Source organism: Oncorhynchus nerka, linkage group LG18, assembly GCF_034236695.1.
Source record: "Oncorhynchus nerka isolate Pitt River linkage group LG18, Oner_Uvic_2.0, whole genome shotgun sequence".
In the NCBI taxonomy this organism is placed as follows: Eukaryota; Metazoa; Chordata; class Actinopteri; order Salmoniformes; family Salmonidae; genus Oncorhynchus; species Oncorhynchus nerka.
Genome location: NC_088413.1, coordinates 1,041,254 through 1,064,148, shown reverse-complemented (window position 1 = coordinate 1,064,148; position 22,895 = coordinate 1,041,254). Strand labels below are relative to the sequence as shown.

The 22,895-nt window shown below is 42.0% G+C and overlaps 1 protein-coding gene across 1 annotated transcript in view; it reads right to left on the bottom strand.

The window, feature by feature from the left end:
* Nucleotides 1-16,362, bottom strand: part of LOC135561674 (neuronal acetylcholine receptor subunit alpha-9-I) — a 49,509-nt gene extending 33,147 nt beyond the window's left edge. Inside the window, exons 1-3 of the mRNA XM_065003407.1 lie at nt 15,944-16,362; nt 12,273-12,418; nt 5,481-5,635 (exon numbers count right to left, since the gene is read on the bottom strand). Coding sequence (XP_064859479.1) covers nt 5,481-5,635; nt 12,273-12,418; nt 15,944-15,989 — 347 coding nt within the window. The 5' untranslated portion in view covers nt 15,990-16,362. The remainder of the gene's footprint in view (nt 1-5,480; nt 5,636-12,272; nt 12,419-15,943) is intronic.
* Nucleotides 16,363-22,895: the final 6,533 nt, after the last annotated feature.

Sequence of the window (22,895 nt, the reverse complement as noted above, 5' to 3'; positions counted from 1 at the left end):
ATATAGAGACACAGAGAGGTATATAGTGAGGTATATAGAGACACAGAGAGGCATATAGAGACACAGAGAGGTATATAGAGACACAGAGAGGTATATAGAGACACAGATATGTATATAGAGACACAGAGAGGTATATAGAGAGGTGTATAGAGAGGTATATAGAGAGGTATATAGAGACACAGAGAGGTATATAGAGAGGTATACAGAGAGGTATATAGAGACACAGAGAGGTATATAGAGAGGTATATAGAGAGGTGTATAGAGAGGTGTATAGAGAGGTATATAGAGAGGTATATAGAGACACAGAGAGGTATATAGAGACACAGAGAGGTATATAGAGAGGTATACAGAGAGGTATATAGAGACACAGAGAGGTATATAGAGAGGTATATAGAGAGGTGTATAGAGAGGTGTATAGAGAGGTATATAGAGAGGTATATAGAGACACAGAGAGGTATATAGAGACACAGAGAGAGACAGAGAGGTATATAGAGGTATATAGAGAGGTATATAGAGAGGTATATAGAGAGGTATATAGAGACACAGAGAGGTATATAGAGAGGTATATAGAGAGGTATATAGAGAGCTATATAGAGAGGTATATAGAGACACAGAGGTATATAGAGAGGTATATAGAGAGGTACATAGAGACACAGAGAGGTATATAGAGACACAGAGAGGTATATAGAGAGGTATATAGAGAGGTATATAGAGAGGTATACAGAGAGGTATATAGAGAGGTATATAGAGACACAGAGAGGTATATAGAGAGGTATATAGAGACACAGAGAGGTATATAGAGAGGTATATAGAGAGAGGTACACAGAGAGGTATATAGAGACACAGAGAGGTATATAGAGACACAGAGAGGTATATAGAGACAGAGAGGTATATAGAGAGGTATACAGAGAGGTATATAGAGAGGTATATAGAGACACAGAGAGGTATATAGAGAGGTATATAGAGACACAGAGAGGTATATAGAGACACAGAGAGGTATACAGAGAGGTATATAGAGAGGTATATAGAGACACAGAGAGGTATATAGAGACACAGAGAGGTATATAGAGAGGTATATAGAGAGGTATATAGAGACACAGAGAGGTATAGAGGTATATAGAGAGGTATATAGAGAGGTATATATATAGAGACACAGAGAGAGGTATATAGAGAGGTATATAGAGACACAGAGAGGCATATAGAGACAGAGAGAGGTATATAGAGACACAGAGAGGTATATAGAGACACAGAGAGGTATATAGAGACACAGAGAGGTATATAGAGAGGTATATAGAGAGGTATATAGAGAGGTATATAGAGAGGTATATAGAGACACAGAGAGGTATATAGAGACACAGAGAGGTATATAGAGAGGTATATAGAGAGGTATATAGAGGTATATAGAGAGGTATATAGAGACACAGAGAGGAGAGGTATATAGAGAGGTATACAGAGAGGTATATAGAGACACAGAGAGGTATATAGAGAGGTATATAGAGGTATAGACACAGAGAGGTATATATAAGAGAGGTATATAGAGAGGTATATAGAGACACAGAGAGGTATATAGAGAGGTATATAGAGAGGTATATAGAGACACAGAGAGGTATATAGAGAGGTATATAGAGACACAGAGAGGTATATAGAGAGGTATATAGAGAGGTATACAGAGAGGTATATAGAGACACAGAGAGGTATATAGAGAGGTATATAGAGACACAGAGAGGTATATAGAGACATATAGAGACACAGAGAGGTATATACAGAGAGGTATACACAGAGAGGTATAGAGAGGTATATAGAGAGGTAGAGAGGTATAGAGAGAGGTATATAGAGAGGTATATAGAGAGGTATATAGAGAGGTATATAGAGAGGTATATAGAGAGGTATATAGAGAGGTATATAGAGATGTATACAGAGAGGTATATAGAGAGGTATATAGAGAGGTATATAGAGAGGTATATGTTACATTCCCCAGTTTATGTGTTGTAGTTTGTGTATTTTCATGTGTTTATTTCAGGAAATGGCTTCCTGAAATCCCTCAAGCAGCTGATTGGTCGACTCCATGGCTAATTGGAGAGCTGACTCCGCCCCCTCGTCAAGACTCAGCTGTCTCCATTTACCCATTCCTTCAGAAGCTATATAAAAGCCAGTGTTCTGTTCAGGAGAGAGAGATTTTCTGGGAGGTCATTGCTAGAGAGATTTGCGAGAGATTTTCTGGGAGGTCATTGCTAGAGAGATTTGAGAGAGATTTTCTGGGAGTTCATTGCAGAGATATTTTGATAGAGGTTGATTTTTGCTGGGAGTTCATTGCTGAGAGTTGGTATGTTTTGTGAGTTTGTTGCTCAGATAGAGCTTATTTTGATGTCCTTTGTTTCTTAGTTTGTTTGCGAAATTGTTTAATGTTCTGTTTCATTTGTTCCCAGGGGGAGAGAAAGGGGAAGGCACCTAGGGAGTGCTTAGGCAAGAGGCCCGCGGGCATACATATACCCGTAGCATATTCGCTGTCTAGGCACACTAGGTAAGACCTGGGCGGACCACCCCCTGTATTTTGGTTAGGGCACCAGGTGGTGCTAAATTAGGTAAGTAGTGGGTAGAGGCAGGTAAGATAGGAGAGGGGGGGCTTTGAGATTTACTTTCTTTGCTTTGGTTCCGTCCAGCCCCTTTTCCTCATATTACCGTGTAAAGGAATAAAGTCCTTGTAAACGGTACCACATTCTGTCTGTTGTCATCCTTACTCGCACCTACAGTCCATACCTTTTTCACTTCACGGAGAGTTTAATTGTAGCAGGGTGTTGCGTTCCCTCTTCATAGAGGCATGCGTAACAGTATATAGAGAGGTATATAGAGACACAGAGACGTATATAGAGACACAGAGGTATATAGAGACAGAGAGAGGTATATAGAGAGGTATATAGAGAGGTATATAGAGACACAGAGAGGTATATAGAGAGGTATATAGAGACAGAGAGGTATATAGAGAGGTATATAGAGACACAGAGGTATATAGAGACAAAGAGAGATATAGAGAGGTATATAGAGACACAGAGAGATATAGAGACACAGAGAGATATAGAGAGGTATAGAGACAGAGAGAGGTATATAGAGAGGTATATAGAGACACAGAGAGGTATATAGAGAGGTATATAGAGACACAGAGAGGTATATAGAGATACAGAGAGGTATATAGAGAGGTATATAGAGACACAGAGAGGTATATAGAGATATAGAGAGGTATATAGAGACACAGAGAGGTATATAGAGAGGTATATAGAGACACAGAGAGGTATATAGAGACACAGAGAGGTATATAGAGACACAGAGAGGTATATAGAGAGGTATATAGAGACAAAGAGAGATATAGAGAGGTATATAGAGACACAGAGAGGTATATAGAGAGGTATATAGAGACACAGAGAGGTATATAGAGACACAGAGAGGTATATAGAGAGGTATACAGAGAGGTATATAGAGAGGTATATAGAGACACAGAGAGGTATATAGAGAGGTATATAGAGAGGTATATAGAGACACAGAGAGGTATAAAGAGAGGTATATAGAGAGGTATATAGAGAGGTATAAAGAGAGGTATATAGAGAGGTATATAGAGAGGTATGTAGAGAGAGAGAGACTGACTTGTTATGAAGCACTATGTCAGGTCTCCACAGAGAGAGATCCAGACTGACTTGTTATAGAGCACTATGTCAGGTCTCCACAGAGAGAGAGATCCAGACTGACTTGTTATAGAGCACTATGTCAGGTCTCCACAGAGAGAGATCCAGACTGACTTGTTATAGAGCACTATGTCAGGTCTCCACAGAGAGAGATCCAGACTGACTTGTTATAGAGCACTATGTCAGGTCTCCACAGAGAGAGATCCAGACTGACTTGTTATAGAGCACTATGTCAGGTCTCCACAGAGAGACAGAGATCCAGACTGACTTGTTATAAAGCACTATGTCAGGTCTCCACAGAGAGATCCAGACTGACTTGTTATAAAGCACTATGTCAGGTCTCCACAGAGAGACAGAGATCCAGACTGACTTGTTATAAAGCACTATGTCAGGTCTCCACAGAGAGAGATCCAGACTGACTTGTTATAAAGCACTATGTCAGGTCTCCACAGAGAGACAGAGACTGACTTGTTATAGAGCACTATGTCAGGTCTCCACAGAGAGAGATCCAAACTGACTTGTTATAGAGCACTATGTCAGGTCTCCACAGAGAGACAGAGATCCAGACTGACTTGTTATAGAGCACTATGTGAGGTCTCCACAGAGAGACAGAGATCCAGACTGACTTGTTATAGAGCACTATGTCAGGTCTACACAGAGAGAGAGAGATCCAGACTGACTTGTTATGAAGCACTATGTCAGGTCTCCACAGAGATCCAGACTGACTTGTTATAGAGCACTATGTCAGGTCTCCACAGAGAGAGAGATCCAGACTGACTTGTTATGAAGCACTATGTCAGGTCTCCACAGAGAGATCCAGACTGACTTGTTATAGAGCACTATGTCAGGTCTACACAGAGAGAGAGAGATCCAGACTGACTTGTTATGAAGCACTATGTCAGGTCTCCACAGAGATCCAGACTGACTTGTTATAGAGCACTATGTCAGGTCTCCACAGAGAGAGAGATCCAGACTGACTTGTTATGAAGCACTATGTCAGGTCTCCACAGAGAGATCCAGACTGACTTGTTATAGAGCACTATGTCAGGTCTACACAGAGAGAGAGATCCAGACTGACTTGTTATGAAGCACTATGTCAGGTCTCCACAGAGATCCAGACTGACTTGTTATAGAGCACTATGTCAGGTCTCCACAGAGAGAGAGAGATCCAGACTGACTTGTTATGAAGCACTATGTCAGGTCTCCACAGAGAGATCCAGACTGACTTGTTATAGAGCACTATGTCAGGTCTCCACAGAGAGAGATCCAGACTGACTTGTTATAGAGCACTATGTCAGGTCTCCACAGAGAGACAGAGATCCAGACTGACTTGTTATGAAGCACTATGTCAGGTCTCCACAGAGAGACAGAGATCCAGACTGACTTGTTATAAAGCACTATGTCAGGTCTCCACAGAGAGACAGAGAGAGATCCAGACTGACTCGTTATAGAGCACTATGTCAGGTCTCCACAGAGAGAGAGAGATCCAGACTGACTTGTTATGAAGCACTATGTCAGGTCTCCACAGAGAGAGATCCAGACTGACTTGTTATAGAGCACTATGTCAGGTCTCCACAGAGAGAGATCCAGACTGACTTGTTATAAAGCACTATGTCAGGTCTCCACAGAGAGAGATCCAGACTGACTTGTTATAGAGCACTATGTCAGGTCTCCACAGAGAGAGAGATCCAGACTGACTTGTTATAGAGCACTATGTCAGGTCTCCACAGAGAGACAGAGATCCAGACTGACTTGTTATAAAGCACTATGTCAGGTCTCCACAGAGAGACAGAGATCCAGACTGACTTGTTATAGAGCACTATGTCAGGTCTCCAGACCAGGTTACTGGGGATGCGGATAACCTCCAGTCCATCGTATTCCTCTTTATCCCACTTCAGGTATGCATCAAACCACGTCTGACGGATCCACAGGTAGGTAGTCAACACCTGGTTCCTCTCGTCCTGCACACACACACACACACACACACACACGCGCACACACACGTAAGACGTCAGGACAGATGAACCTTGACATCCTGGTTATTTGACTAACATTGTTATATCTACATTACGATCCACTGCTGCCCTCTAGAGACATTAAAAATACACTGCACAAATTATTATAGATGCAGTAACCCAGGAACAGGGTGGGAGAGAGAGTCCGGCAGTAACCCAGGAACAGGGTTGGAGAGAGAGTCCTGCAGTAACCCAGGAACAGGGTTGGAGAGAGAGTCCTGCAGTAACCCAGGAACAGGGTTGGAGAGTCCTGCAGTAACCCAGGAACAGGGTTGGAGAGAGAGTCCTGCAGTACACCAGGAACAGGGTTGGAGAGAGAGTCCTGCAGTAACCCAGGAACAGGGTTGGAGAGAGAGTCCTGCAGTAACCCAGGAACAGGGTTGGAGAGAGAGTCCTGCAGTAACCCAGGAACAGGGTTGGAGAGAGAGTCCTGCAGTAACCCAGGAACAGGGTTGGAGAGAGAGTCCTGCAGTAACCCAGGAACAGGGTTGGAGAGAGAGTCCTGCAGTAACCCAGGACCAGGGTTGGAGAGAGAGTCCTGCAGTAACCCAGGAACAGGGTTGGGGAGAGAGTCCTGCACTAACCCAGGAACATGGATGGAGAGTCCTGCAGTAACCCAGGAACAGGGTTGGAGAGAGAGTCCTGCAGTAACCCAGGAACAGGGTTGGAGAGAGAGTCCTGCAGTAACCCAGGAACAGGGTTGGAGAGTCCTGCAGTAACCCAGGAACAGGGTTGGAGAGTCCTGCAGTAACCCAGGAACAGGGTTGGAGAGAGAGTCCTGCAGTACACCAGGAACAGGGTTGGAGAGAGAGTCCTGCAGTAACCCAGGAACAGGGTTGGAGAGTGAGTCCTGCAGTAACCCAGGAACAGGGATGGAGAGAGAGTCCTGCAGTAACCCAGGAACAGGGTTGGGGAGAGAGTCCTGCCGTAACCCAGGAACAGGGTTTGGGAGAGAGTCCTGCACTAACCCAGGAACAGGGATGGAGAGTCCTGCAGTAACCCAGGAACAAGGATGGAGAGAGAGTCCTGCAGTAACCCAGGAACAGGGTTGGAGAGAGAGTCCTGGAGTAACCCAGGAACAGGGATGGAGAGAGAGTCCTGCAGTAACCCAGGAACAGGGTTGGAGAGAGAGTCCTGCCGTAACCCAGGAACAGGGTTGGGGAGAGAGTCCTGCACTAACCCAGGAACAGGGATGGTGAGTCCTGCAGTAACCCAGAAACAGGGTTGGAGAGAGAGTCCTGCAGTAACCCAGGAACAGGGATGGAGAGAGAGTCCTGCAGTAACCCAGGAACAGGGATGGAGAGAGAGTCCTGCAGTAACCCAGGAACAGGGATGGAGAGAGAGTCCTGCAGTAACCCAGGAACAGGGATGGAGAGAGAGTCCTGCAGTAACCCAGGAACAGGGTTGGAGAGTCCTGCAGTACACCAGGAACAGGGATGGAGAGAGAGTCCTGCAGTACACCAGGAACAGGGTTGGAGAGATAGTCCTGCAGTAACCCAGGAACAGGGTTGGAGAGAGAGTCCTGCAGTAACCCAGGAACAGGGTTGGAGAGAGAGTCCTGCAGTAACCCAGGAACAGGGTTGGAGAGTCCTGCAGTAACCCAGGAACAGGGTTGGAGAGAGAGTCCTGCAGTAACCCAGGAACAGGGTTGGAGAGAGAGTCCTGCAGTAACCCAGGAACAGGGTTGGAGAGTCCTGCAGTAACCCAGGAACAGGGTTGGAGAGAGAGTCCTGCAGTAAACCAGGAACAGGGTTGGAGAGAGAGTCCTGCAGTAACCCAGGAACAGGGTTGGAGAGTCCTGCAGTAACCCAGGAACAGGGTTGGAGAGAGAGTCCTGCAGTAACCCAGGAACAGGGTTGGAGAGAGAGTCCTGCAGTAACCCAGGAACAGGGTTGGAGAGAGAGTCCTGCAGTACAACAGGAACAGGGTTGGAGGGTCCTGCAGTAACCAAGGAACAGGGTTGGAGAGAGAGTCCTGCAGTAACCCAGGAACAGGGTTGGAGAGAGAGTCCTGCAGTAACCCAGGAACAGGGTTGGAGAGTCCTGCAGTAACCCAGGAACAGGGTTGGAGAGAGAGTCCTGCAGTAACCCAGGAACAGGGTTGGAGAGTCCTGCAGTAACCCAGGAACAGGGATGGAGAGAGAGTCCTGCAGTACACCAGGAACAGGGTTGGAGAGATAGTCCTGCACTCTAGTGAGTCCTCACCATATCTTTGATCTGAGACAGGGTGATGGTCTATAGTGAGACAGGGTGATGGTCTATAGTGAGTCCTCACCATATCTTTGATCTGAGACAGGGTGATCTGTAGTGAGTCCTCACCATATCTTTGATCTGAGACAGGGTGATCTGTAGTGAGACAGGGTGATGGTCTATAGTGAGTCCTCACCATATCTTTGATCTGAGACAGGGTGATGGTCTATAGTGAGACAGGGTGATGGTCTATAGTGAGTCCTCACCATATCTTTGATCTGAGACAGGGTGATGGTCTATAGTGAGTCCTCACCATATCTTTGATCTGAGACAGGGTGATGGTCTATAGTGAGACAGGGTGATGGTCTGTAGTGAGTCCTCACCATATCTTTGATCTGAGACAGGGTGATGGTCTATAGTGAGTCCTCACCATATCTTTGATCTGAGACAGGGTGATGGTCTGTAGTGAGACAGGGTGATGGTCTGTAGTGAGTCCTCACCATATCTTTGATCTGAGACAGGGTGATGGTCTGTAGTGAGACAGGGTGATGGTCTGTAGTGAGTCCTCACCATATCTTTGATCTGAGACAGGGTGATGGTCTATAGTGAGACAGGATGATGGTCTATAGTGAGACAGGGTGATGGTCTATAGTGAGTCCTCACCATATCTTTGATCTGAGACAGGGTGATGGTCTATAGTGAGACAGGGTGATGGTCTGTAGTGAGTCCTCACCATATCTTTGATCTGAGACAGGATGGTGGTCTATAGTGAGACAGGGTGATGGTCTGTAGTGAGTCCTCACCATATCTTTGATCTGAGACAGGGTGATGGTCTATAGTGAGTCCTCACCATATCTTTGATCTGAGACAGGGTGATGGTCTATAGTGAGACAGGGTGATGGTCTATAGTGAGTCCTCACCATATCTTTGATCTGAGACAGGGTGATGGTCTATAGTGAGACAGGGTGATGGTCTGTAGTGAGTCCTCACCATATCTTTGATCTGAGACAGGGTGATGGTCTATAGTGAGACAGGGTGATGGTCTATAGTGAGTCCTCACCATATCTTTGATCTGAGGCAGGGTGATGGTCTATAGTGAGTCCTCACCATATCTTTGATCTGAGACAGGGTGATGGTCTATAGTGAGTCCTCACCATATCTTTGATCTGAGACAGGGTGATGGTCTATAGGTAGACAGGGTGATGGTCTATAGTGAGTCCTCACCATATCTTTGATCTGAGACAGGGTGATGGTCTATAGTGAGACAGGGTGATGGTCTATAGTGAGTCCTCACCATATCTTTGATCTGAGACAGGGTGATGGTCTATAGTGAGACAGGGTGATGGTCTATAGTGAGACAGGGTGATGGTCTGTAGTGAGTCCTCACCATATCTTTGATCTGAGACAGGGTGATGGTCTATAGTGAGACAGGGTGATGGTCTATAGTGAGTCCTCACCATATCTTTGATCTGAGACAGGGTGATGGTCTATAGTGAGACAGGGTGATGGTCTATAGTGAGTCCTCACCATATCTTTGATCTGAGACAGGGTGATGGTCTGTAGTGAGTCCTCACCATATCTTTGATCTGAGACAGGGTGATGGTCTATAGTGAGACAGGGTGATGGTCTATAGTGAGACAGGGTGATGGTCTATAGTAAGTCCTCACCATATCTTTGATCTGAGACAGGGTGATGGTCTATAGTGAGTCCTCACCATATCTTTGATCTGAGACAGGGTGATGGTCTATAGTGAGACAGGGTGATGGTCTATAGTGAGACAGGGTGATGGTCTATAGTGAGTCCTCACCATATCTTTGATCTGAGACAGGGTGATGGTCTATAGTGAGACAGGGTGATGGTCTATAGTGAGTCCTCACCATATCTTTGATCTGAGACAGGGTGATGGTCTATAGTGAGTCCTCACCATATCTTTGATCTGAGACAGGGTGATGGTCTATAGCAGGGGTGTCAAACATACGGCCCGCGGGCCGGAACCGGCCCCCAAGGAGGTTCGATCAGGCCCGCAGGATAATTTGAAAGTGGAAAAAATGCATAAAAGACATGGAATTAATATTTTTAATTCGCTGCAATTCATGGATTATCCGCTAAGGGGCGCACTCTTTCCATCAGAGTAGAAGACAAGCCGCATCACTGAGACAGACTGAAAACAGCAGACGGTATCAATGCGCCATCTGCTGCTTGTTACGACGTTGTTAATACCTTGGTCTCTACCTCTCCGCTACACCCTCATTAGCCAAAATGTCGTTATCCAAACGGAGAAAAGTAGATAAGGAGTGTAGAATTTTCAAAGAAAAATGGACCACGTCCTATTTATTTACAGAGATGCACGGAAAACCTTCGTGCTTGGTGTGTTTGCAACAAGTTTCGGTATTGAAGGAATATAATATTCGACGCCACTACGAGACTCATTACAGCGAAACATATGACGGCTTGCAAGGACAACTGAGAAGAGATAAGATTAACGAATTGCTGGCGGGTCTGAGGAAACAGCAGTCAACTTTCATCCAGAGCCGAGAAGTCAGTGAAGCAGCGGTAAAAGCCAGCTACCTAATTGCTAGCGAAATAGCATTAGCATCGAAGCCGTATTCCGACGGTGACTTTGTTAAACGATGCATGATGAAGGCGGCTGAACTTGTATGTCCCGAGAAGCGACAAGCTTTTGCCAATATTAGCCTGACGAGGAATACTATAGCAGAGAGGATTTCGGAACTATCGGCAGATTTAGACAGTCAATTGAAACAGAGAGTCAAGTCATTTATTGCATTTTCCGTGGCAATTGACGAGAGCACTGACATCACAGACGTGGCCCAACTGGCCATATTTATTCGAGGAGTTGATGAGACATTTACTGTTACTGAAGAGTTTCTTGAGTTGGTGCCAATGATGGACACCACAACAGCCGAGGACATTTTCGGCTCTGTCGTTGCTGCATTGGACAGAGTTGGAGTGGACTGGTCCCGCGCTGTCAGCCTGGCTACAGACGGCGCGCCATCCATGGTCGGAAAGAAAGCAGGTGTCGCGACAAAGTTCAAAGACAAAGTACAAGCCCTTAATGGAGGAGATCGTTTCTGGACATTTCACTGTATTTTGCACCAGGAGGCATTGTGTTGCAAGTCGCTGAAAATGGACCACGTCATGGAGGTGGTTGTTCGCACTGTAAATTTCATCCGGTCCAGAGGTCTGAACCATCGTCAGTTTGACAAACTTCTCAGCGACAGCAACATTACCCACAGCCTGCCATACCACACTGAAGTGAGATGGTTAAGCCGAGGCGCTGTGCTGAGGCATTTCTTTGATCTACGAGAGGAAATCGGACAGTTCATGGAGAAAAAGGAAAACCGGTGTTGGAATTACAATCTCAGGAATGGCTACGGGACCTTGCATTCTTGGTTGATATTACTGAACACTTGAACAATCTGAACAAAATGTTGCAAGGCCGCAAAAAGTTGTCACACAGTTTTCTGACAACATACATGCATTTAAGTTGAAGCTGACTTTGTGGGAGATGCAACTGGCAAATGGCAACCCTGCTCATTTCCCCTGTCTGAGAGATGTGTGTGTGACCAGACCTGATGCGGACATGAAACGGTACAAAGACAAAATTGCAGGACTACTGCGGGAGTTTGAGAAACGTTTTCAGGTATTTGGTGAACTTGAGACAGAATTTTCAGTTTTTCGCTCACCTTTCACAGTTAAAGCTTCTGATCTGCCGGTCGAAATTCAGCTAGAGATAATTGATTTGCAGTGTGATGCAGATTTGAAGGGCAAATTTGCCTCTGTAGGTCTGGACAGATTTTATCAGTATCTACTACCAGGGTACCCCAAATTAACAGCCCTGGCTGCTAAAATTTTGTGCATGTTTGGGACAACCTACCTTTGTGAACAAATTTTCTCAGTGATGAATATCAATAAAACAAAAATGAGTTCAAGGCTCACAAACAAGCACTTAAATGACATTCTGAAAGTGACAGCTAGTCAGGACATGACACCTGGTGTTGATGCACTTGTACAGGCCAAAAGATGCCAAGTTTCAAGTCCAGACTAGACTAACACCTTTAAAATGCTGCCTTAGATACTGTTTGCATTGAAAGAATACAGCTCTGTGAAGATGAATCCTTACTGTGGTGATTTAAAAAATGTGCACTTTAATGTTAGTCAGCAGCTTCAAAACAGAAGTTGTGTGATGGAATTCTACTGTTCATACAACTCCATACATTTTCAATTTCGTGGAGCAGTGTAGCAGAGTATGGTATAATTTTAATGGTCCGGCCCACTTGACATCTCCCTAGGCCGTATGTGGCCCACGATGCGAAATGAGTTTGACACCCCTGGTCTATAGTGAGACAGGGTGATGGTCTATAGTGAGTCCTCACCATATCTTTGATCTGAGACAGGGTGATCTGTAGTGTGACGTTCAGGGTCTTGTCCGTGTCCTCTACTGGTCTCAGGGCACTCGAGTAATTTTCCATCAGGTCATTAAGCAATTTCTGGGCATAACGACCCTGGGCACTGGTACATACTGGAGGGGGGGGAGGGGAGGGAGGGGAGAGGGAGGGCAGGGGGGAGAAGGGGGGGGGAGAGGGGATGGGATGGGGTAGAGGGAGGGGAGGGGCGAGGAAGGGAGAAGGGGGAGGGAGGGAGAAGGGGAGGGAGGGGATGGGGAGAGGGAGGGGGGAGAGGGGGGAGGGGGGGAGAGGGGGGGGGGAAAGGGAGGAATTATTGATCTATAATACTAATTAACATGATAGAGGTTCACCATTTATCTATAACACTAATTAACAACATGGTAGAGGTTCTCCATTTATCTATAACACTAATTAACATGATAGAGGTTCACCATTTATCTATAACACTAATTAACAACATGATAGAGGTTCACCATTTATCTATAACACTAATTAACAACATGATAGAGGTTCACCATTTATCTATAACACTAATTAACAACATGATAGAGGTTCACCATTTATCTATAACACTAATTAACATGATAGAGGTTCACCATTTATCTATACCACTAATTAACATGATAGAGGTTCTCTCACCATTTATCTATAACACTAATTAACATGATAGAGGTTCACTCACCATTTATCTATAACACTAATTAACATGATAGAGGTTCACCATTTATCTATAACACTAATTAACAACATGGTAGAGGTTCTCTCACCATTTATCTATAACACTAATTAACATGATAGAGGTTCACCATTTATCTATAACACTAATTAACAACATGGTAGAGGTTCTCTCACCATTTATCTATAATACTAATTAACAACATGGTAGAGGTTCTCTCACCATTTATCTATAACACTAATTAACATGGTAGAGGTTCTCCATTTATCTATAACACTAATTAACATGATAGAGGTTCTCCATTTATCTATAACACTAATTAACATGATAGAGGTTCACCATTTATCTATAACACTAATTAACATGATAGAGGTTCACCATTTATCTATAACACTAATTAACAACATGATAGAGGTTCTCTCACCATTTATCTATAACACTAATTAACATGATAGAGGTTCACCATTTATCTATAACACTAATTAACATGATAGAGGTTCTCTCACCATTTATCTATAATACTAATTAACAACATGATAGAGGTTCTCTCACCATTTATCTATAATACTAATTAACAACATGATAGAGGTTCACCATTTATCTATAATACTAATTAACAACATGATAGAGGTTCACCATTTATCTATAATACTAATTAACATGATAGAGGTTCTCTCACCATTTATCTATAATACTAATTAACAACATGATAGAGGTTCACCATTTATCTATAATACTAATTATCATGATAGAGGTTCACCATTTATCTATAATACTAATTAACAACATGATAGAGGTTCACCATTTATCTATAACACTAATTAACAACATGATAGAGGTTCACCATTTATCTATAACACTAATTAACATGATAGAGGTTCACCATTTATCTATAACACTAATTAACATGATAGAGGTTCACCATTTATCTATAACACTAATTAACAACATGATAGAGGTTCTCTCACCATTTATCTATAACACTAATTAACAACATGATAGAGGTTCACCATTTATCTATAATACTAATTAACAACATGATAGAGGTTCACCATTTATCTATAACACTAATTAACAACATGATAGAGGTTCACCATTTATCTATAACACTAATTAACAACATGATAGAGGTTCACCATTTATCTATAACACTAATTAACATGATAGAGGTTCACCATTTATCTATAACACTAATTAACATGATAGAGGTTCACCATTTATCTATAACACTAATTAACAACATGATAGAGGTTCACCATTTATCTATAACACTAATTAACATGATAGAGGTTCACCATTTATCTATAATACTAATTAACAACATGATAGAGGTTCACCATTTATCTATAACACTAATTAACATGATAGAGGTTCTCTCACCATTTATCTATAATACTAATTAACATGATAGAGGTTCACCATTTATCTATAATACTAATTAACAACATGATAGAGGTTCTCTCACCATTTATCTATAATACTAATTAACATGATAGAGGTTCACCATTTATCTATAACACTAATTAACAACATGATAGAGGTTCTCTCACCATTTATCTATAACACTAATTAACAACATGATAGAGGTTCACCATTTATCTATAATACTAATTAACATGGTAGAGGTTCACCATTTATCTATAACACTAATTAACTATTTATCTATAACTAATTAACAACATGATAGAGGTTCTTCACCATTTATCTATAACACTAATTAACATGATAGAGGTTCACCATTTATCTATAACACTAATTAACATGATAGAGGTTCACCATTTATTATCTATAATAATTAACAACATGATAGAGGTTCACCATTTATCTATAACACTAATTAACAACATGATAGAGGTTCACCATTTATCTATAACACTAATTAACATGATAGAGGTTCACCATTTATCTATAACACTAATTAACATGATAGAGGTTCACCATTTATCTATAATACTAATTAACAACATGATAGAGGTTCACCATTTATCTATAATACTAATTAACAACATGATAGAGGTTCACCATTTATCTATAACACTAATTAACTAATGATATTATGAGGTTCTAATTTCACCATTTATTTATCTATAATACTAATTAACATGATAGAGGTTCACCATTTATCTATAATACTAATTAACAACATGATAGAGGTTCTCTCACCATTTATCTATAATACTAATTAACATGATAGAGGTTCACCATTTATCTATAACACTAATTAACAACATGATAGAGGTTCTCTCACCATTTATCTATAACACTAATTAACAACATGATAGAGGTTCACCATTTATCTATAATACTAATTAACATGGTAGAGGTTCACCATTTATCTATAACACTAATTAACATGATAGAGGTTCACCATTTATCTATAACACTAATTAACAACATGATAGAGGTTCACCATTTATCTATAACACTAATTAACATGATAGAGGTTCACCATTTATCTATAATACTAATTAACAACATGATAGAGGTTCACCATTTATCTATAACACTAATTAACAACATGATAGAGGTTCACCATTTATCTATAACACTAATTAACATGATAGAGGTTCATTTACACTAATTAACATGATAGAGGTTCACCATTTATCTATAACACTAATTAACATGATAGAGGTTCACCATTTATCTATAACACTAATTAACATGATAGAGGTTCACCATTTATCTACCATTTATCTAATATGATAGAGGTTCACCATTTAATACTAATTAACAACATGATAGAGGTTCACCATTTATCTATAACACTAATTAACAACATGATAGAGGTTCTCCATTTATCTATAACACTAATTAACAACATGATAGAGGTTCACCATTTATCTATAACACTAATTAACATGATAGAGGTTCACCATTTATCTATAACACTAATTAACATGATAGAGGTTCTCTCACCATTTATCTATAACACTAATTAACATGATAGAGGTTCTCTCACCATCGATCCAGCAGCTGATCCACACCAGTAGCACCACCGTCTTCATGTTGCCCTGCTGCCTCCAACCAAGGGATTAATTATTCAACTCGCAAATAACAGAGACGGCCTAGTTAGAATCCTCTTCTATGGAGTCCCATTGTGATCCACAGCCCAGCCACAGAACACTCTGCACAGAACAATCTAGATAGAACACTCTAGATAGAACACTCTGGATAGAACACTCTAGATAGAACACTCTGGATAGAACACTCTAGATAGAACACTCTAGATAGAACACTCTGGATAAAACACTCTAGATAGAACACTCTGGATAGAACACTCTGGATAGAACACTCTGGAGAGAACACTAGAATGTAGACATTGTGTTCTAGAGTCTTGACGCTAAGCTGGTCGTTATTTTTGTGTTCCGTTGTGTCACTGAACCAGGATATATCTAACACTAATTAACAACATGATAGACACATTTATCTATAACACTAATTAACAGGTTCACCATTTACACACACACACACACACACACACACACACACACACACACACACACACACACACACACGAGCTGGGGATATCAGGTAGCACAAGGACACAGCGTGAAACCAGATACATGAGCATCTATCTGCCCATACACACCCCAAGAAACACAGACACACACACCCCAAGACAAACACACACACACACCCCAAGACCCACACACACACACCCCAAGACCCACACACACTCTGCCTTACTGTGTTACACACACACCCTGAGACAGATGTCCATCAGGCAGAGAACAGATAGACCTTAGATCAGACAGGACAACAGGGGAGTCAAAGAGCAGTACACACAGTGCATTCGGAAAGCATTCAGACCCCAGGCGGAAGCCACTCCTCAGTAAAAGGCACCTAAAGGACTCTCAAGCCTATGAGAAACAAGATTCTCTGTTCTGATGAAACCAAGATTAAACTCCTTGGCCTGAATGCCTAGCATCACGTCTGGAGGAAACCTGGCACCATCCCTAAGGTGAAGCATGGTGGTGGCAGCATCATGCTGTGGGGATGTATTTCAGCGGGAAGGGACTGGGAGACTAGTCAGGATCGAGGCAAAGATGAACGGAGCAAAGTACAGAGAGCTCCTTGATGAAAACCTGCTCCAGAGCACTCAGGACCTCAGACTGGGGTGAAGGTTCACCTTCCTACAGGACAACGACCCTAAGCACACAGCAAAAACAAGGCAGGAGTGGCTTCGGGACAAGTCTCTGAATGTCCTTGAGTGACCCAGCCAGAGCCTGGACTTGAACCCGATCGAACATCTCTGGAGAGACCTGAAAATAGCTGTGCAGCGACGCTCCCCATCCAACCTGACAGAGCTTGAGAGGATCTGCAGAGAAGAATGGGAGAAACTCCCCAAATACAGGTGTACCAAGCTTGTAGCGTCATACCCAAGAAGACTCGATGCTGTAATCGCTGCCAAAGGTGCTTCAACAAAGTACTGAGTAAAGGGTCTGAATACTTACAGTCCAAAGTTTGGACATACCTTTTTCAAGGGTTTTCCTTTATTATTTTGCATATTACAATAATAGTGAAGACATCAAAACTATGAAATAACACATATGGAATCAGGGGGGAGGGAGGGGGGGAGGGAGGGAGGGGAGGGGAGTGAGGGGAGGGAGGGGGGGGAGGGGGGAGGAGGGGAGGGAGGGAGGGAGGGAGGGAGGAGGGGAGGGGAGGGAGGGGAGGGAGGGAGGGGAGGGGAGGGGAGGGAGGGAGGGAGAGGGAGGGAGGGGAGGGAGGGGAGGGGAGGGAGGGAGGGAGGGGGGAGGGGAGGGAGGGAGGGGGAGGGGAGGGGAGGGAGGGAGGGAGGGGGGGAGGGAGGGGGAGGGGAGGGAGGGAGGGAGGGAGGGAGGGAGGGAGGGAGGGGAGGGAGGGAGGGGAGGGAGGGAGCAGCAGTGAGGCTGCCTCTCACCTGACTCACCGTCCCCGTCCCTCCCTCCCTCCCCTCCCACTGTCCCTCCCTCCCCTCGTCCCTCCCACCGTCCCTCTTTCCCTCCCTCCCCTCGTCCCCCTCCCCTCCCACCGTCCCACTCTCTTTCCCACCCTCCCTCCCACCTTCCCTCTTTCCCTCCCTCCCCTCCCACCTTCCTTCCCTCCCTCCCACCGTCTCTCTTTCCACCCTCCCTCCCACCGTCCCTCTTTCCCTCCCTCCCCTCCCACCCTCCCACCCTTCTCCCACCCTCCCTCCCACCATCCCTCTTTCCCTCCCTCCCCTCGTCCCTCCCTCCCACCGTCCCTCTTTCCCTCCCTCCCCTCCCCCTCCCACCGTCCCTCTTTCCTCCCTCCCTCCCCCTCCCCTCCCTCCCTCCCTCCCACCGTCCCTCTTTCCCTCCCTCCCTCCCTCCCACCCTCCCTCCCACCGTCCCTCTTTCCCTCCCTCCCCTCCCACCCTCCCTCCCACCGTCCCTCTTTCCTCCCTCCCCTCGTCCCTCCCTCCCTCCAGAGGTCCCTCTTTCCCTCCCCCTCCCCTCGTCCCTCCCTCCCTCCAGAGGTCCCTCTTTCCCTCCCTCCCCTCGTCCCTCCCTCCCTCCCACTGTCCCTCTTTCCCACCCTCCCTCCCACCGTCCCTCTTTCCCTACCTCCCCTCGTCCCTCCCTCCCTCCCACTGTCCCTCTTTCCCACCCTCCCTCCCACCGTCCCTCTTTTCCCTCCCTCCCCTCGTCCCTCCCTCCCTCCAGAGGTCCCTCTTTCCCTCCCTCCCCTCGTCCCTCCCTCCCTCCCACTGTCCCTCTTTCCCACCCTCCCTCCCACCGTCCCTCTTTCCCTCCCTCCCCTCCCACCCTCCCTCCCTCCCACCGTCCCTCTTTCCCTCCCTCCCTCCCCTCCCACCATCCCTCCCTCCCTCCCACCATCCCTCTTTCCCTCCCTCCCCTCCCACCCTCCCTCCCTCCCCCGGCTCTCTTTCCCTCCCTCCCCTCCTCCCTCCCTCCCTCGCACCGTCCCTCTTTCCCTCCCTCCCCTCAGGTTTATAATACAATATAATACTTTTGGTAAGGTTTATAACCCTATACAATATATAATACTATATAATATATAATACTGTTGGTAAGGATTATAATACTCTATAATACTTTTGGTAAGGTATATATAATACTATATTATATATAATACTGTTGGTAAGGTTTATAATACTATATAATATATAATACTGCTGGTAAGGTTTATAATACTATATAATACTTTTGGTAAGGTATATATAATACTATATAATATATAATACTGTTGGTAAGGTTTATAATACTATATAATACTTTTGGTAAGGTATATATAATACTATATAATATATAATACTGTTGGTAAGGTTTATAATACTATATAATACTTTTGGTAAGGTATATATAATACTATATAATATATAATACTGTTGGTAAGGTTTATAATACTCTATAATACTTTTGGTAAGGTTTATAACCCTATACAATATATAATACTATATAATATATAATACTGTTGGTAAGGTTTATAATACTATATAATACTTTTGGTAAGGTATATATAATACTATATAATATATAATACTGTTGGTAAGGTTTATAATACTATATAATATATAATACTGTTGGTAAGGTATATATAATATATAATATATATACTGTTGGTAAATATATAATACTATATAATATATAATACTGTTGGTAAGGTTTATAATACTATATAATACTGTTGGTAAGGTTTATAATACTATATTATATATAATACTAGGTTTATAATATATATAATACTGTTGGTAAGGTTTATAATACTATATAATATATAATACTGTTGGTAAGGTATATATAATACTATATAATATATAATACTGTTGGTAAGGTATATATAATACTATTTAATATATAATACTGTTGGTACGGTTTATAATACTATATAATACTGTTGGTAAGGTTTATAATACTATATTATATATAATACTGTTGGTAAGGTTTATAATACTATATAATACTGTTGGTAAGGTTTATAATACTATATAATATATAATACTGTTGGTAAGGTTTATAATAGTATATAATATATAATACTGTTGGTAAGGTTTATAATACTATATAATACTGTTGGTAAGGTTTATAATACTATATAATATATAATACTGTTGGTAAGGTTTATAATACTATATAATATATAATATAGGTATATATAATACTATATAATATATAATACTGTTGGTAAGGTTTATAATACTATATAATATATAATACTGTAAGGTTTATAATACTATATAATATATAATACTGTTGGTAAGGTTTATAATACTATATAATATATAATACTGTTGGTAAGGTTTATAATACTATATAATACTTTTGGTAAGGTATATATAATACTATATAATATATAATACTGTTGGTAAGGTATATATAATACTATATAATATATAATACTGTTGGTAAGGTTTATAATACTATATAATATATAATACTGTTGGTAAGGTTTATAATACTATATAATATATAATACTGTTGGTAAGGTTTATAATACTATATAATATATAATACTGTTGGTAAGGTTTATAATACTATATAATACTTTTGGTAAGGTATATATAATACTATATAATATATAATACTGTTGGTAAGGTATATATAATACTATATAATATATAATACTGTTGGTAAGGTTTATAATACTATATAATACTTTTGGTAAGGTATATATAATACTATATAATATATAATACTGTTGGTAAGGTATATATAATACTATATAATATATAATACTGTTGGTAAGGTTTATAATACTATATAATATATAATACTGTTGGTAAGGTATATATAATACTATATAATATATAATACTGTTGGTAAGGTTTATAATACTATATAATATATAATACTGCTGGTAAGGTTTATAATACTATATAATACTTTTGGTAAGGTATAAAATACTATATAATACTGTTGGTAAGGTTTATAATACTATATCATACTTTTGGTAAGGTTTATAATACTATATAATATATAATACTGTTGGTAAGGTTTATAATACTATATCATACTTTTGGTAAGGTTTATAATCCTATACAATATATAATACTATACAATACATAATCTCTGCCAGCAGCATACCACCCTGCATACCACAGATGGCTTGATTCTGAAGCTAAGCAGGGTTGGTCCTGGTCAGCAGCATACCACCCTGCATACCACTGCTGGCTTGTTTCTGAAGCTAAGCAGGGTTGGTCCTGGTCAGTCCCTGGATGGGAGACCAGATGCTGCTGGAAGTGGTGTTAGAGGGCCAGTAGGAGGCACTCTATCCTCTAGTCTAAAAAAATATCCCAATGTCCCAGGGCAGTGATTGGGGACATTGCCCTGTGTAGGATGCCGTCTTTAGGATGGGACGTTAAACGGGTGTCCTGACTCTCTGAGGTCATTAAAGATCACATGGCACTTATCGTAAGCGTAGAGGTGTTAACCCCGGTGTCCTGGCTAAATTCCCAATCTGGCCTTCAAACCATCACGGTCACCTAATAATCCCCAGTTTACAATTGGCTCATTCATCCTCCTCCTCTCCCCTGTAACTATTCCCCAGGTCGTTGCTGCAAATGAGAACGTGTTCTCAGTCAACTGACCTGGTAAAATAACGGATAAATATGTTAAGAAAATGTCTCAATGATGACTAATTATGTATACATTTCAATCTCAGTCAATTTACCTGGTAAAACAAGGGATAAATAAATAATGTTAATTATACAATATTGCTTTTGGTAAGGTTTATAATACTATATAATACCGTTGGTAAGGTATATATAACAATATATAATACTTTTGGTAAGGTTTATAATACTATATAATACTGTTTCTAATACTATATACTACTTTTGGTAAGGTATATACAGTGGGGCAAAAAAGTATTTAGTCAGCCACTAATTGTGCAAGTTCTCCCACTTAAAAAGATGAGAGAGGCCTGTAATTTTCATCATAGGTACACTTCAACTATGACAGACAAAATGAGGGGAAAAAATCCAGAAAATCACATTGTAGGAGTTTTAATGAATTTATTTGCAAATTATGGTGGAAAATAAGTAAAGTACTTCAGTAAAAATACTTTAGAGTACTACCTAAGTTGTTTTTTGGGGTGTATCTGTACTTTACTTTTCATATTTTTGACAACTTTTACTTCTCTATATTCCTAAAGAAAATAATGTACTTTTTTCTCCAAACATTTTCCCTGACAACCCTGGTCATCCCTACTGCCTCTGATCTGGAGGACTCACTAAACAGAGAACATCCCTGGTCATCCCTACTGCCTCTGATCTGGAGGACTCACTAAACAGAGAACATCCCTGGTCATCCCTACTGCCTCTGATCTGGAGGACTCACTAAACAGAGAACATCCCTGGTCATCCCTACTGCCTCTGATCTGGAGGACTCACTAAACAGAGAACATCTCTGGTCATCACTACTGCCTCTGATCTGGTGGACTCACTAAACAGAGAACATCCCTGGTCATCCCTACTGCCTCTGATCTGGAGGACTCACTAAACAGAGAACATCCCTGGTCATCCCTACTGCCTCTGATCTGGAGGACTCACTAAACAGAGAACATCCCTGGTTGTCCCTACTGCCTCTGATCTGGAGGACTCACTAAACAGAGAACATCCCTGGTCATCCCTACTGCCTCTGATCTGGAGGACTCACTAAACAGAGAACATCCCTGGTCATCCCTACTGCCTCTGATCTGGAGGACTCACTAAACAGAGAACATCCCTGGTCATCCCTACTGCCTCTGATCTGGAGGACTCACTAAACAGAGAACATCCCTGGTCATCCCTACTGCCTCTGATCTGGAGGACTCACTAAACACAAATGCTTCCTTTGTAAATGATGTCTGAGTGTTGTAGTGTGGCCCCTGGCTATCCGTCATTTTTTTATTTGAATTTATTAATACTTTTACTTTTACTACTTTAAAATATTTTTGCAATTACC